Raw genomic sequence first — 16848 nt, 5'->3', positions numbered from 1 at the left:
TGCTTAACATACGTCAAGCACACTTAGAAGCTGCAAATGCATGGAGAGCCTGGGTGGCTCAGTCAATTAAGCATCTGACTTCGGCCCAGGACATGACCTCATGGTTCATGAGTTCGAGCCCCGCATCAGGCTCTGGCTGATAGCTCGGAGCCTAGAGCCTGCTTTGGATTCTGTGTCTCCCTCTCCCCGGCTGGCAATCAATCTGTCTCTCTCTCTCTCTCTCTCTCTCTCTCTCTCTCTCTCAAAAATAAATAAATGCTAAAAAAACAATTTTAAAAAAATGTAAGTTGCAAACACAAATCTCAAAAGGACGGAAGGAAGATGAAGGTCCCTGACGGGACTCTGGTGAGGGAGAAAGAGGAGTCTTGGGGGACTAACTTCAGAATCACAAAGGAAATATCTCCTGCATATGCATTCAGGGGCCCCTCCCCCCCCCCAATTACACCCTTGATGTCTCCCTTCCACACGCTGAAGACAAATCTGCTCTGGGCACGGTACACATTCAGGGATGGATGTAAATACCAAACATCACTAGGATTTAGTGTAACAACAGGAAACACATTGAGCCTCGATTAAGAAGCAGGTCATAAAACTTATGGGATCGTTCTACACGGGCGTGCGTTGGCTGCCTCAAAAACCATCAGACGTCTTACCTAGCAACTCATAGAGAGAATTCAGAATCGACTTCCAAGCCTCGCCTCCTTCTCTCCCCGCCACATCCGCGAAATGCGCCGCACTGCTATAGACATGCAGCCTGTCGATGCACTCGAGCACGAGGTTGATCATGCCCTGGAAAGTTAACAAGAATTACCCTGAGAAACAGCGATGCTGCTCACAGACGAGAAATGATGCTAAGTTGATTAATTTAAAAAAAAAAAAAAATGCCTGGCTTGAAGTAAGCCTGTTAATCATAAAGAAAATTGAGGCCATGTATTTACATGACAGGAAGAAACACATTTGTATGGGAAATAAAATGTTCTTGAAGTAATGCAAGTGGCTTCTAAATCCTGCGGGCTGTTCTCAGAAACAGAAGAACAAAATCAAAATATGTGCTTCATATTTGCACGGGCAAGGTTTACTGCTAGATTAAGGAATTGATCACAACTGTATTCTACCATGAGTAAACAAAGGTTCACTAAAAAATATTCCACGTTGACATAAGGATTATTTTTTTTAACTTTTTAACGTTTATTTATTTTTGAGAGAGAACGAGAGAGCAAGCGAGCACAGGAGGAGGACAGGCAGACAGAAAGGGAGACCCAGAATCCGAAGCTCCAGGCTCTGAGCTGTCCGCACAGAGCTCAACGTGGGACTCGAACTCAGTAACTGCGAGACCATGATCTGAGCCCAAGTTGGACACTTAACCAACTGAGCCACCCAGGCACCCCAAGGATTATTTTTTTAAGTTTATTTTTATATCTGTTGAGAGAGAGATAGAGATCAAGTGGGGGAGGGGGACAGAAAGAGGGAGACAGAATCCCAACCAGACTCCACACTGGCACAGAGCCCGATGTGGGGCTTGAACTCACGAACCTGAGCCAAAATCAAGAGTCCTTCACCTAACCGACTAAGCCACTCAGGTGTCCCTAGCATAAGGATTATTTTGAGCTGAAGGCAACTAAGAAAACATTCTCTTTTTCTTCTCCACCAGGAAGGGCGGGAGATGTTTAATCACAAGAAACAATGCCCAACGCTTATCAGCCCAGAGGCTTCACAGAGGAATCTACCTAAGAAACTTTACTAACTTACCCTCACCTTCCATTAGTTTCCGTCTGTATTTACCTTCCCACAACTTGCTGCCCCAGACGCTCAAAATTCCTTTCCTTTGTCTCTTCGTTTTCTACAAACTTACTGTCCTTTTGTTAGGATGCTGTACAAGCCCAAGTTCTAACCACTCCTTTGAGTTGCTCATCACAGAGTGCTCCATGGATATGCAGGGTTCACCAGTTAATAAACCTCCACGTGTTTTCTCTCATATAGCTGTCTTTTGTCATTCTGATCTGCAGGGCCTCGACCAACAAACCTGAGATGAGTGGAGGAAAAATATTTCTTTTCCTCCCCTGTAACAGCATGAATGAATCCTAGTTCTTAGGGTAGGCACTGTCATCATCATTTTTAATATTAAGCTAAAGATCTAATAAACGAATAAAGACAAGCTCATGAAAAGATAGCTTTGAAGCAAATCAAAAATGCGTTATACCACTGTGCAAGATGCTATCTAAATCTGGGGCTCCCAGGGGCGACCTGACCTCCCCTGGGCAGTTTCTCTCTCTGGAGGGCTCAGCAGGTTGAGCGTCTGACTCTTGGTTTTGGCTCAGGTCATGATCTCATGGTTTTCTGGGTTCAAGCTCCACATCGGGCTCTGTGCTCCAAGCAAAGCCCTGCTTGGGATTCTGTCTCCCTCTCTCTCTGCCCCTCTGTCACTTGTGCCATTTCTGTCTCTCTCAAAATAAATAAACTTAAAAAAAAGATGCTATCTAAATTTGAAATTAAGCTTGTATTATTATTCCTAGATCAAGGTTGCCAAAATGAGGCAAAACACACAAAAGGAAGAGTTGACTAATCAAGGGAACCTATTTCACACAGAGTTGTAAGAGGGACCACAGCCCTAAGTACATTTGTCAGTTCCCGTCCGGATTGTCTTATGCGAGAAATTGAAAAAAAAATCCAAAATCAATCCTTGGAATTTTCATAGCCCAGTATTTCAGCACGGTCTAATATTTTGGCAGATGCAGGATGAAAAGGTCTCAACATGGGGCACCTGGGTGGCTCAGTTGGTTAAGTGTCCGGCTCTTGGCCTCGGCTCAGGTCACGATCTCACGGTTTGCGAGTTCGCGCCTCGCATCGGGCTCTGCACTGAGAGTGCGGAGCCTGCTTGGGATTCTCTCTCTGTCCCTCTCTCTCTGCCCCTTCCCTGCTCTCTCTGCCTCTCTCTCAAAGATAAATAAATAAAAACTTTCAAAACTTAAAAAGAAAAAAAGAAAATGTCCCATCAAACTAGTCCATGTTGTCACTGGCTCACGTCCACAGGTCTCCGTGCTTTCATACCACTACAGCCTCTAGACCCACCTTTTTTTTTTTTTTGTATATACACTAAAAAGTCCTCAAAAGTTAATGTTAATTTCAAAGGCTGTTGATGGAAAATTAGGAAACCGTTTTCAAACTAGAAGAAGGTAGAGGTAGGGATTGTGGCTACTCGTCAATATTCTCTAACCTTTCTTTCTTAGACACTTTTACTCTGAAACATTCATTATTCCACACACAGGGGCACTCAGAGGAAGGGGAGCACGGACTGAGCCGGTGGCATTTGCCAGCTCACCTCTGACATCCTCCCACCGAAATTCTTCTCTATGGCAGTAATTCCAACACTCTTTTTAAAGGAGCATTAGACGTATCACTTGGTCCTTCTGTAATTGTGTCTATAAAATATGGCACGTGAACTCCTTTTTTACTGGAAGGTGCGTGAAATAAAATCACACGCGAAAACTCAGTCCATGTAAAAGTAAGAAGTGCATCTGCTCTGTCCAAGCAGAGAGGCTGGAGCTCTGTCTCTCCACAGGCGACCTGACCTCCCCTGGGCAGTTTCTCTCTCTCAACACCAGGCTCCCTGGGGACCAGGCACCTCCCAAGAGCCTCGAGAACCTGCTGACGAGTCTAAAAACCCTCCAGCTTTTCAAAGCCTGTGTTCATTCGGACACTTTGAGATACTGTGTGTCTGTAACAAACGGGAAGCGAACTGCAGTGCACTGAATGATCAGTGCAGAAGGCTGAGCCGACAGTAAAATAAAATGCCTTTGCCAGGGGAGTGAAGAGTTTCACTGTTTCAAATTAGCACTCGCTGACAGAGACACAAAAATGATCGCAGGGTTCCTCCAAGGCCCGGTTCCCTTATGCCACTGTTTACCTGCTCATCCAACTCAAAATGCAAACCTTGTCAGAGAATCTCCCCCCAGAGCAGCGGTTTTCCGAAGACAGCAGCATAAAGGAAATGAATGTTGGTGGAAACTCACCTCTTCCTGGAAGAGATTCTGACGGTTCTTTAGAGCCCGTAATCTGTTCTGTTTGTCTTCATGCTCTAAGTGCTCGTCGGGGGGATGGAAGTAACCAATCAGGTCCTGCAGACTCAGACTCACAGATTCTATAGGGAGGTCTACAGTGGAAGCCTTCACTTTTTTGCTGAGCGCATCAAGGCCCCTAAAATACACAGCAAACATTTCTCGACATCAGCGATCTGCAATCTTACTGTTTTTTAGACCACGGATGAGTTAAAGCTTTACCCTCTCCTCCCACACCCCTGTAAAAGGAACCCATAAGAAAGGTCCTAGTTTTCCTCAAACAGCAATAATTAATATATTCCAATAAAAAATTCTAAATTTCGCCAACTATATATGATGCTATATTAAATACACCAGTATTGGGGGGGGGGGGTGCCTGGGTGGCTCAGTTGGTTGAGTGTCTGACTTCAGCTCAGGTCATGATCTCAGGGTTCCTTAGTTCGAGTCCCGCATTGGGCTCTCTGCTGTCAGCACAGAGCCCACTTTGGATCCTCTGTCCCCCTCTATCTGCCCTTCCCCTGCTTGTGCTCTCCCAGAAAGTAAATAAATATATGTTTAAAAAATAAAATATAGGGGCGCCCTAAAAAATAGGGTTAAGTGTCCGACTTCGGCTTAGGTCATGATCTCACAGTTTGAGTTTGAGCCCCGCATCAGGCTCTATGTTCTACTTTTTGTTTTTAGAGAGGGAATTGTTACCTGCTACATCACTGACCCTCACTGTCATTTTGTAAATTCCTGCCTGTTCAAAAATATATTCCAATGATTTTAACTTAAAAAATTTTCTTATTGATCAGAAAACAAGAAATTAAAATGCTTTTATCTGAAAAAAAAAAAAAGCATTTAAAATCAGACTAAGAAACGTTGCATTTTCTAAGCTTTGAAGAAAAACATATTACTGGCAAAAAAATGGGTTAATTTGTTAAGCTTCCTGACATTCAGACTTTTAAAATTCCTAGTTCTGAATGTATCTGGAAAGAACTTTAAAATAGACTATTTGTAAACCACATCTTTCCAAAATAAGTTTATTTTTAAAATTTTTTTAACGTTTATTTATTTTTGGGACAGAGAGAGAGAGAGAGAGAGAGAGAGCGAGCATGAACGGGGGAGGGACAGAGAGAGAGGGAGACACAGAATCTGAACCAGGCTCCAGGCTCTGAGCCATCAGCCCAGAGCCCGACGCGGGGCTCGAACTCACGGACCGCGAGATCGTGACCTGAGCTGAAGTCGGACGCTTAACCGACTGAGCCACCCAGGCTCCCCCAAAATAAGTTTATTTTTAAAAAGACACAACAGACACCATAAAAGAATGTAAGAATGCCTGTACTATAGTTGGTATAGTAATATTCATATTAGTCAAGACAAAATTTAATGCATACAATATTATACTTCCTTTCCTGCTCTCTGCATAAGCCAAATCAAATGGCAATATGTTATTACAAGGAAATGTTTCTAGCTAGCTATGTATTTTAGACTTCACATTTTAAAAACAATAAGAGCCTCGTAAGAGAATTAGCTTTTCTTTAAGTTTACAATGCTCAAAAATATAATTTAAAATGTATCATCAATTATATAAGGATTACAAATAAACTTTGAAGAGCTGACTTCAGCCTTATCTATTACCTAGTTTTATTATCTCGATAAGTCTTTCTATGCCCAAAAAGTAATAGAAATGACTTGTCAGAAGAAAATTATTTCTCCTCTTTTAAAATAAAAATTTATATGCAATGAAGTATTCCTGTTCTAAACCTGTTGTCCTATTAAACTTTAGTTGAATCATAAATATATTGATAATAAAGTGAAACTCAACTCTCATCATACTGAAGTAAATGAAATTCAAAGGTGATTCAAATATAACATCTACATTTTTAAACCTAAAAAGGAGCAATAATAAATGTCAGCTTTTAGGTTATTAAGTTGAATATATTCACTATCAGAAATGTAACCATTTAATTACTTTCCAGAAGCCTCCTGTCAGACAAATACAATCCAAGACCCTAAAATTGTTAATTATGTTAAGGTTTATAACTTCCATCTCTACAGAGACATTTACCATCTTAATTTATCAATAACAAAAAAATGAAGGGAAAAAAATAATTGGGGAAATCCAAAGGTGGTAGAATTATACTATGCCAGAGCAAACAAAAAGCCTTAAATTCATGTCTATATTTTGTTAATTTGAAGATTAAACAATGTTACTACCACAGATTCCTCCCTTCTATAATTTCCTTTAAGAATACATCATTAACATGGGGCTTCTGGGTGGCTTAGTTAGTTAAGCGTCCAACTTCGGCTCAGGTCATGATCTCACGTTCATGGGTTCGAGCCCCGCATTGGGCTCTGTGCTGATAGCTCAGAGCCTGGAGCCTGTTTCAGATTCTGTGTCTCCCTCTCTCTCTGCCTCTCCCTTGCTCATGCTTTGTCTCTATCTCTCAAAAATAAACGCTAGATTTTTTTTAATAAAAAAAGAATACATTCATTAATATACCTAAAGGAAAAGAAGGCTTCATATGTATTTTGTACAGTCCAGAAGAATAGAATCCCTCTCACAACACAAATACAAACACACACACACCCACACACCCTTCTACCATCACCACCACCACTATCCTGACCTGGAAAAAAAGGAACAGAAGGGTCACAGAAAACAAACTGCGTAACACACACAAATGAAGATATATTAAATGGCCTTGACCTTCACTGTAAGCAGTGAAAAAGAGAAGTCTGTCCTTGCATTTTTAAAAATTAGGTTCTTAATAGTAAATAAATCTCCATTAATAAAATGAATACTTAAAAAATAATTTACTTTGGAAAACACACAGGTGCCAATATTATAAAGACCTGGAGATTTTAAAGAATTTTAGTGCTTTCATGAATATTACAGAAGAATCAAATTATTTTACTTAAAATAATGTACCCTTTATAATATTCTGTAATTATGTAAAACATTCCAAAGTTTCTGAGATATATTTAAGAACTGTACAAATTCAGGAAGTCTAAAGGTGCAGCAAATACTAATGAGCATGTAAGTAAAACCCACATATATAAAAAATACATGAATGTGATGAATTAAATAATATTAAAATAATTAAGTAATCAACTAACGGGTAAATCACGAAGAGAAATTAAATAAAGAAATATGGTCAACAGGGAGGCCTGGGTAGCTCAGTCGGTTGAGCCTCTGACTTCTCAGATCATGATCTCTCAGTTCATGCATTCAAGCCCATGTCAGGCTTTGTGCTGACAGCTCAGAGCCTGGAGCCTACTTCGGAATCTGTGTCTCCCTCTCTCTCTGACCCTCCCCCACTCATGCTCTCTCTCTCTCTCTCAAAACTAAATAAACATTTTTAAAAATTAAGAAAAAAGAGGCCTGAACCTTTAAAAAAAATACATGGTCAACAAACATGAAATATACCTATTTTCACAATTCTTGAATAAATTCAACTTAAAAATTATTGTAAATACATACACATATATGTATATACATACACATGTGTATATACATACATAAACTTTTCCATCAAATTGGCAAGTTTACTTATTTTTTAAAAATTATTTGCTTTAAAAATTTTTTTTTAATGTTTTTCATTTTTGAGAGAGAGAGAGAGAGAGAGAGGCACAGAGAGAGAGAGAGGAGAGGGAGACACAGAATTTTTGAGAGAGAGAGGAGAGGGAGACACAGAATCCAAAGCGGGCTCCAGGCTCTGAGCTGTCAGCACAGAGCCTGACGCAGGGATCAAACTCATGAACAGTGAGATCATGACCTGAGCCAAAGTTGGACGCTTAACTGCCTAAGCCACTCAGGTGCCTCTATTTTCTTTTTTTAAATGTTTGTTTATTTTGAGAGAGAGCACAAGCAAGCAAGCAGGGAAAGGGCAGAGGGAGAGAGAGAATCCCAGGCATAGTGTAGAGCCCGATGTAGGGCTCGAACCCACAAACCATGAGATCATGACCTGAGTCGAAACCAAAAGTCAGATACTTAACCAGCTGAACAACCCAGATGCCCCTCAAATTGGCAAGTTTAAAGAGATGTATGATACCCATCACAAGCCAGACTGTATGTTGGTATAATGTTACAGAAAGCACTCTGAGCAAAAGCTTGATTTAGTTTGAAGATATATAACTGTTTCCATTAGAAGGTACGAAACTTAGTTACTGTAAGAATCATTTTATTTTTTTGATACCGTTCAAAACTCACAAAGTATGTAGGCTTCATTACCCTCAGTGTGAAAGGAATATAAACAGGTCCAGAACAAGGGTATGTTATAGAATAATCCTAACCTGTAGCTATCAAATACAAGTTACACACACAATTTCTAAAATCACATTGCACGGGCGCCTGGGTGGCTCAGTCGGTTGAGCACTGACTCTTGATTTTGGCTCAGGTCATGATCTCATGATTTGTGGGATCGAGCTCTGTGTCGGGCTCTGCCACTGACAGTACAGGACCTGCTTGGGATTCTCTCTCTCTCCCTCTCCCTCCCTCCCTCTCTCCCTCTCTCTCTCTCTCTCTCTCTCTCTCTCTGCCCCTCCCCTCCCCCACTTGCTGGCATGCCGTCTCTCAAATTAAAAAAAAATAATAAAATTACATTCCCTTTTTAAAAGTGTATTTAAAATAAAGACATAAAACCACCTAGCTCCCATTTTCTAATGTGTATTGCCAACCCACCAAATTGTAGGTTTACCACCGTAGTGTATTTTAGACTTGTGTATTTGTAAAGCCAATAAAGAGGTCAAGATAAAACATCAAACCACCACAACAAAAGGAAACGTACCTTATAAATCTGTTGAAAAGGAAGACAGTGCTCCGGATGACTCGTGCGGTCCGTGATTCTTCATGCTGAGATCTAGAGAGATTTAAGCCGTCATCCATGTGACCTTCATGATGCATAATAGCCTGGACAAATGCAAAAGAACCCTGCCATTACTCCCACCATCTCCGTTCTAAACATCTCCATCTAAGAAGATGCACACTTCAAAGGTGAGCCGTAACAATAACGGTTCATACTTACAGTGAGCCAGACGTGGTTTTATGTGCAACTATTCAGATTTATAATGAAAACTATGCTGTGAGGTGTGGTTTTTTTTTTTAAGTTTATTTTTATTTATTTTGAGAGAGAGAGAGAGAGAGAGAGAGAGAGAGAGAGAGAGAGAGAGAGAGCACGCAAGTGGGGGAGGGGCAGACAGAGAGAGAGGGAGACAGAGTCCCAAGCAGGCTCTGTGTTATCAGCACAGAGTCGGAGGCGGGACTCGAACTCACAAACTGTCACATCGTGACCTGAGCCAAAATCAAGAGGTGGATGCTTACCTGACTGGGCCACCCAGGTGCCCCTTGAGTTGCATGATTTATAATAACTCATTTAAGTGGTATATACTTTTTTAATATTATATATATATATATATACTTATATAAATACTTATACATATATATATAAACACTTTTTTTTTTTGCATTTACCACTTAAGTATTTAGAATGGCAAAATAATACCTGAAGTTTCTACTGATTTCCTGATGGAAACTTATTTCTGTCTTTACAAAAATGTGTCTACATGGTATCATTTCTACCCATATTTTTCCCACAACCATATATCATATTCAACTGTTAAGAAAAGATACAAGGAAAATCTGATACTAGACTAGAACTCTTAGAAAGTAATATCTGAGTTAAGAATTTTGCTTCATTCACTCTGTTCCTGATGATTTGTGCAATCATATTTTGAACTTTAACCTTTCTGGGGAATGTTGTGCTATAAATAATACAGGACGCAGTGTAGCAAATCCAGGAAAACCACTATCATAAATTAAAATAAAAAGCCCTGCATAAAACTCATCTCCAGTATCACAAGCAATGTGGTATTTATCCTTAAGAGTAGTAGTAATTAGAAGGAAGCATGGGGGAGGGGGGGAGGGGTGGCAGAAAGTGTTCCTAAAATCTGTAACTTTGAGTTTTCAAGAACCCACATTCAAAGAGTTTTTTTTTTCAAGTAAAATTTTAATTATATATTTGATTTACCCCAATGTATCCAAAATATTTAAGTATTTAACATTCTTCTTTGCCTTCAAAATCCAGGATACTTGGAGTATCCTGATTTAGATACCAAACTGTTAGTGAAAATACTTGATTTGTTTTAGAATTGATGACATTTACAGTTGGAAGAGTACATTCACATACCTAAGCTGTTCCAAACATGCACAAAAATTCTCTACTAACTTAATTAAGCATAAGCTTTAAAATTTAAATTAATTAAAATCAAAACGAAAAATTCAGTTCCTGTAGCTCTGGCCACATTCAAGTACCAAATAGCCACATGTGGCTAAGAACTGTTGACTTGGACAGCATAGCCCCAGACCGAATTTCAACTTTATGGCAATTACAAGGGACAAAGGCGATGGGGAAAAAATAATTCAGAGACATTTAGAACACGGGACACTCTACAACTGGCCTAGATTCTTAGTCAGTGATAAAAACAAGAGAGGAAGTACCAAAAAATGCGTGAACATTGATTGGATCCTGATAGGAAATGAGATATAAAAGACATTCTGGGACAAGAGAAGAAATATGAATGCAAACAGGATATTAGATGATATAATGGAATTCTCATTATTTATTAGGTACAAGAATGGTATTACTGATGTGTGTGTGTCTATATGTATATATACGCATATGCATACACATATGTATGTGTCTATAGACACATATAGACACACACACACACACATACAGAGAAAAAGAGAGAGAGAAGGAAGAAAGGAGGGAAGGAGTAAAAGAAAGTAAATACTGTAAATTATTAATAATGGTTGAATCTAATTTGATGGTATATGGATGTTCATTGGATTAGTCTTCTCTTTCTGTCTGAAATATTTCAAAATAAAACGTTCAGGAGAAAAGAGACAGAAAATATCTGCTAAATCTGGTAGTTATTGGGTCAGCTCAAAGATCATTATAAAAAAAAAAAAGTTTGCTTTGGAATCCAATCAACCTCTCTTGCCCCAATTTGCCCATTAGCCATTTACCTTCCAAACGTTAAGACAGTGCTCTGTGGGCTCAAAAGTCTGTAATGCTACTGTAGCCAGAGACCAAGCCAACAGGTGCACGCGTGGGATCTCATGAACTCTAACTCCACACCCTTGAAAATACACGTTTCATTCAAGAACCCCCAAGCATCTTTCAGAGTTCAGGCACTGTGCTAGATATGACAAATACAAAAATGAAAGACATGGCTCCAGTCCCAAAGAATCTAGTAATGGAGACAGATAGTAAGTCATGAATATATACCTCTGTCGCGCCCTTTCCTGTCTGTCTCTCCCCATTAGCCTGTGAGCTGAACTTACTCTAACCTCCGGCTCTGTCTCCTGTGGACCTCAAAAAGCAGCTTCAACTCGCTGGCTCCAAATACGCAACAACTTGGATAAAAGAGACATTTTGCTGAGTGGAAGACGCTTTGTACAAAAGAGTGCATGCTGCATGATTTCCTTTACACAAATTTCTCCATCGGGCAAAACTAACCTGTGGTGGGAAAAGATTACAAAAAGCAGTTGCCCCTGGGGGAGAAGGGGCGGGGACAACCTGGAAAGGAATGCTGTACAACTTTCTGCACAAATGGAACTTTGTTCTGCCATACTGTCATGCATGTGGGTCACATAATCTTTTGGCATTTCAGTGTATTTAAAGTCTACGTCTAGGGGCGCCTGGGTGGTTCAGTCGGTTGAGAATCCGACTTCGGCTCAGGTCATGATCTCGTGGTCTGTGAGTTCGAGCCCCGCGTCAGGCTCTGTGCTGACAGCTCAGAGCCCGGAGCCTGCTTCAGATTCTGTGTCTCCCTGTCTCTCTGCCCCTCCCCCACTCATGCTCGGTCTGTCTCTCTTTCTCTCTCTCTCTCTCTCTCTGTCAAAAATAAATAAACATTAAAAAAAAATTTAAAGTCTACCTCTAAAAATTGAAAATAATGGTAATAATTTACCAGGACATAGCAAGGGGGGTAGGAGTATAAATAAAACAAGAATACAAAAGCATTGAGAAGAGGGGCGCCTGGGTGGCTCAGTAGGTTAAGCGGCCGACTTCGGCTCAGGTCATGATCTCGTGGTCCATGAGTTCAAGCCCCGCGTCGGGCTCTGGGCTGACAGCTCAGAGCCTGGAGCCTGTTTCAGATTCTGTGTCTCCCTCTCTCTGACCCTCCCCCGTTCATGCTCTGTCTCTCTCTGTCTCAAAAATAAATAAACGTTAAAAAAAAATAAAAAAATAAATTAATTAAATAAATAAATAAATAAATAAATAAAAACAAAAGCATTGAGAAGAATGAAGGTGAGGGACAGAGACACAAGGGTTCATCGTATTATTCTGTTTCCTTGCAACATATTTGATTTTCCATCATGAAAAGTTAAAAACAGCTAAGCGCAGTCACAGGAAATAAATGGTTTACAATACTGCATATGAATAAATGCATTTAAATGTATGAGCCTCTCTCAAAGACCTCAAAGACAAGAGATGATCTCATCACAAAGATCATATGGGTCTACAAGAGAGTTGTCCCTGGCTTTCCATCCAAAGCTCTAAGTTAGGAGAGAGATGACTTAAGCCCAACTCAATCAAAGCAGAATCAGCCTCCAACCTCACTGGTCACTCCAAAGAGATCACAATAACCCTAAAAAAATCCATTCTGGAATGTAGATATGTTATGATTAGTAAGTCTATTGGAAATAAAGATTTCTGCCCCACTACAGTCTTTGCAACATCTCACATCAGTAGAAATAATATTTGTGGTGTTATTTGGTTCTGTGTAAAATTATGACATATGAACAATTTAGTACTATAGTACTAAAGGAGCTCACAAACAGTGTGGGATGGAGAGCTGGAGGGTGAGAGGAAGGACAGAAAGACAGAGAGAGAAGAGGACAGGGGAGGGGAGAGGAGGAGAGGAGAGGGGAGGGGTGGAGAGAGGAAGAGAGAGGAAGGGAAGGGAGCGGTACCCTAGTAAATGAAATAGCACAGGACTACATATAAAATTTAATAAGTTATACATAAATGCTATGAAAACATAAAGGAAGGCACAGGAGATAAACTTGAGACTTTCAAGAAGAACTTTTAAAATCTTTAAACGTAACCCCTGCAGGACAGATAGAAATTGGGTGGAGAAAAAAAAGTTTTAAAGGGCATTCCAACCGTAGTTGATGCTTGAACAACATAGGTTTGAGCTACGCAGGTCCGCTTACACGTGGCTTTTTTTCAATAAATACAGTACAGTAATGTAAATACATTGTCTCTTAGGATTTTCTTAATATTTTCTTTTCTCTAGCTTATTTTATTGTAAGAATACAGTATATAATACATAAAACACACAAAATGTGTTAATTATTTATGTTATTGGTGAACCTTCCCATCAATAGTAGGCTACTAGTAAAGTTTTAGGGGGAGTCAGAAGTTAAACACAGACTTTGACTGTGGGTTGGTGCCCCTAGTCCCATGTTGCTCAAGGGTTAACCGTGTTTGCAAAAGCACAGTTGTGTATAATCCACATTGTGTGTGTTTGTTGGCTTTTTATTGAAGTACAGTTGACAAACATAGCATATCAATTTCATGTGTACAAAATGAAAGTCAACCTTCTGGATGGAAGAAGGTATTCGCAAACCATATAACTGACAAGGGATTAATATCCTATATACATAAAGAGCTCATCCAAAGCAATAGCAACAACAACAAAAATATAATCTGATTCAAAAAATGGGTAGAGGATCTGAATTGACATTTTTTTTTCAAAGCCATGATTTTTTAAGAAACAAGGAATGTGGTACAACTGGTGGGCTGAGAAAACCAAAGACGATGCCCAGAGATTGGACAATGAACAGGTGAATGGGGCACGGATGAGATAAGAGGCAGGTCAGGAAGGGTATCATATCACTATCAAGAAGTATAGTACTTGTCTTATGAGAAACAGACTGTCAGCAGAGGATTAAACCGTAACAGTGTATGAGCTCTCCTGCTTTCTAGAAATACAACTCAGGCAGGAACAGGGAGAACAGAGTGAAGTAGGTAGACTATGCTAGAATCCAGAAAAGAGTGTATTTCTTCACTTGATATTTAAAGTCATTATGTAACATCTGGCATTGTTCACCCCACAAAAACCAAAGAGATTATTATGGTGGGATTTGACCTTTTGCATGTAAATAGTGTTTTGTAGGTGGCCCACAGTGTTAGCTACCTCTTACCTTCTGTTGGTGTTTTATCGTCACAAAAAACGATGGCTATAAATCGCGTTTTTATGTAATCTTACCTTACGTTGTATGGATCCCATTCTCACTGATTTCACATCCACAGACTGGTAAGTAAGCCACAGGCCACTATTTATATGTTGAATATAGCATACTGAGTCTCCATATTTTATTTCTGATGTTCCCATGCCATCGACTTCTTTTCTCACCCCTACATCCAATTTTTCCTAAGGAGAGAGAGAGAAAAAAAAAAAAAGGTAAGCAAATGTTGTAAAAATACTAGTTTATATTGAAAGAACTTTGCCTTACTGTAAATATGTCCCTTGAAATATTCAGCCCTCTGACATCCTTTAAAATACTAATGGTCAAATATTCCATTCCAGCAGTTCAAGCTGTACTGAAAATTGAAGTAGGAAGTTATAAAGATAAACATACCCTGAATTATTCATAATAATAGAACATTATTTTGGCTATAACATTTTATATTGCTTAATGGCAAACTCCAAACCAGAGATCTTAAAATTAGTAGCTTAGGCTTCATGTTCTTTCCAGATTATTTTTTCATCGTTGATGGTTAACAGCATATATTTAGAAGAACAGAAAATCGGGGCGCCTGGGTGGCGCAGTCGGTTAAGCGTCCGACTTCAGCCAGGTCACGATCTCGCGGTCCGTGAGTTCGAGCCCCGCGTCAGGCTCTGGGCTGATGGCTCGGAGCCTGGAGCCTGTTTCCGATTCTGTGTCTCCCTCTCTCTCTGCCCCTCCCCCGTTCATGCTCTGTCTCTCTCTGTCCCAAAAATAAAAAAAAAAAAAAAAAAAAAAAAACGTTGAAGAACAGAAAATCCTGTTTTGAGTTCAATCTCTGCTACTTACTACCTCTGTGACCTTAGGATAACTTAATTAAACATTATAAGCCTTGGGTTTCTCATCTGTAAAGAAAGACAACAAAAGTATCTCCCCCGCACCATAGTATCAGACAGCATGAGCTAATACATGTAAAGTTTTCAGCCCAGTTCCTGGGATAAAATAAACACTTACCTAAATTTTAATGATTCTGACCATGAAAATGGTATTGATAATATTGACAAGGATATTGCTGAGGATGTTAATACCAGTGATGGCTTCTTTTGAACTGATCGAAGATATATATTCCACAAGGGCCACTTCCAACGTGGACCATGGAAGTATTCACTCCTCTAGGGCTACGAGGGTAAGCGCCCTGTGCCATGAAGGAACAGCCAATCCTCTGACACCAACTAAATATATAAGTCCCTATTTCTTTTAATGCTTCCTTCTTCAACATGCACTTTCAGTTTTCCCTCCCATGCTTAATTCTGGTCTTCAGGCACATGTGAGGTCTTGAAGTTCTGTATAGTCCTTAAAATAACAGCAAAATAATCTAATCCTCTTTTGGTTGCTGGATCTCCTTTTGTGGTTCCTTATTCTTCTCTTTGGTCTAACTTTTGTTGATAAATTTAACTATCAAATTCATCTATGCCTTTCCTTATTCAACTTTCAAAATAGTTACACAAATGTTTTTGGAGACTAGCTTGATGTAATAGTTACACAATTAGTTGAAAATTACTAATAGTTACACAAATGTTTTTGAATATTAGGTTGGAGTAAACTTTATGGCTGTTATACAGAAAGGAATACTTCAAATAAAAATAATTCAAAACAAAATTCTAATAAGATTTTTTCATGTGATCTGCACATTGTACTAATACTAATAACTCTAACATGATTATGAACACTCCAACAATTGAAAATTAAAATGAATTGAAATTCTTAATACAAAAGGTCAAGGTCATGTAAGAAAATGAATACAATTATATGTTAAGTTGATTTAACCATTATGCAAATAACTTGAAACACTATTCCAAGAATCTGCAATAAAACAGATAATTAAGCTATTCCAATTTCATTCTATCAAACAAGATAAACTACTAATCTACTTGCTCCAACCATATCAATGGGAAAATTAACTTCTAGGGGAAAATATAACAATGTAATTATCTCCTCAAAATAAAACAATGAGCCTCTAACATTCTAACTTTCTTGTTTTTTGTTGTTGTTTTGTTTTTTTGTTTTTTATCCAAGGGAGTTAGTTGGTAGCCTACTTTTACAGACTGCGGATTGTGTTTTGAGAAGTCACAATTACTAATTGTAAAGTTATGCTTTGTTTGCTTTTTATTAAATAGTTCACATCTCTCTCTGAATTAGTTTTAACCATGGTACGTCATGTAGAGTGTCTTAGTGACTATCTCTGAGCCTCAGGTCAGGCAAGAATGGCTAAAATAACATTAGAAAAAAGTAAAGTGATTATTTGCTGTATGAAAGAATAAAGGCCATTCATGCTCCTTCTTTCTCTTATTTCCTGTCATTTTCTGTAACTCAGACTTAGGGGGAAGGAGAAATTCAGGTAAAAATAATCCAGATGCTTTGAACAACTATAAGCAGAGGCAAAACATGAGTCAAGAATATGACAGCTACGAAAAGCACCTAACATAAAACTAGCCTGTTTTACTAGAAATAACGTATCCAGATTAGACAAGTAATAATTTTACTAATACTCTGCATTCACTCAACACA

General features: G+C 39.1%; 1 protein-coding gene across 4 annotated transcripts in view; it reads right to left on the bottom strand.

Annotated features, from left to right (window-relative positions):
- The window catches only part of RYR2 (ryanodine receptor 2), a 768107-nt gene that overhangs the window by 376370 nt on the left and 374889 nt on the right, over nt 1–16848 (bottom strand). For all 4 annotated transcript variants that reach the window (XM_058696266.1, XM_058696262.1, XM_058696264.1 and 1 more), the window contains exons 13-16: nt 14322–14486; nt 8828–8949; nt 4011–4194; nt 654–789 (exon numbers count right to left, since the gene is read on the bottom strand). In XM_058696266.1, coding sequence (XP_058552249.1) covers nt 654–789; nt 4011–4194; nt 8828–8949; nt 14322–14486 — 607 coding nt within the window. The remainder of the gene's footprint in view (nt 1–653; nt 790–4010; nt 4195–8827; nt 8950–14321; nt 14487–16848) is intronic.

The sequence above is a fragment of the Neofelis nebulosa genome, chromosome 13 (genome assembly GCF_028018385.1).
Source record: "Neofelis nebulosa isolate mNeoNeb1 chromosome 13, mNeoNeb1.pri, whole genome shotgun sequence".
NCBI lineage: Eukaryota > Metazoa > Chordata > Mammalia > Carnivora > Felidae > Neofelis > Neofelis nebulosa.
Note: the sequence above shows the minus strand (reverse complement) of the source record. Positions and strands in the feature narration are given on the sequence as shown.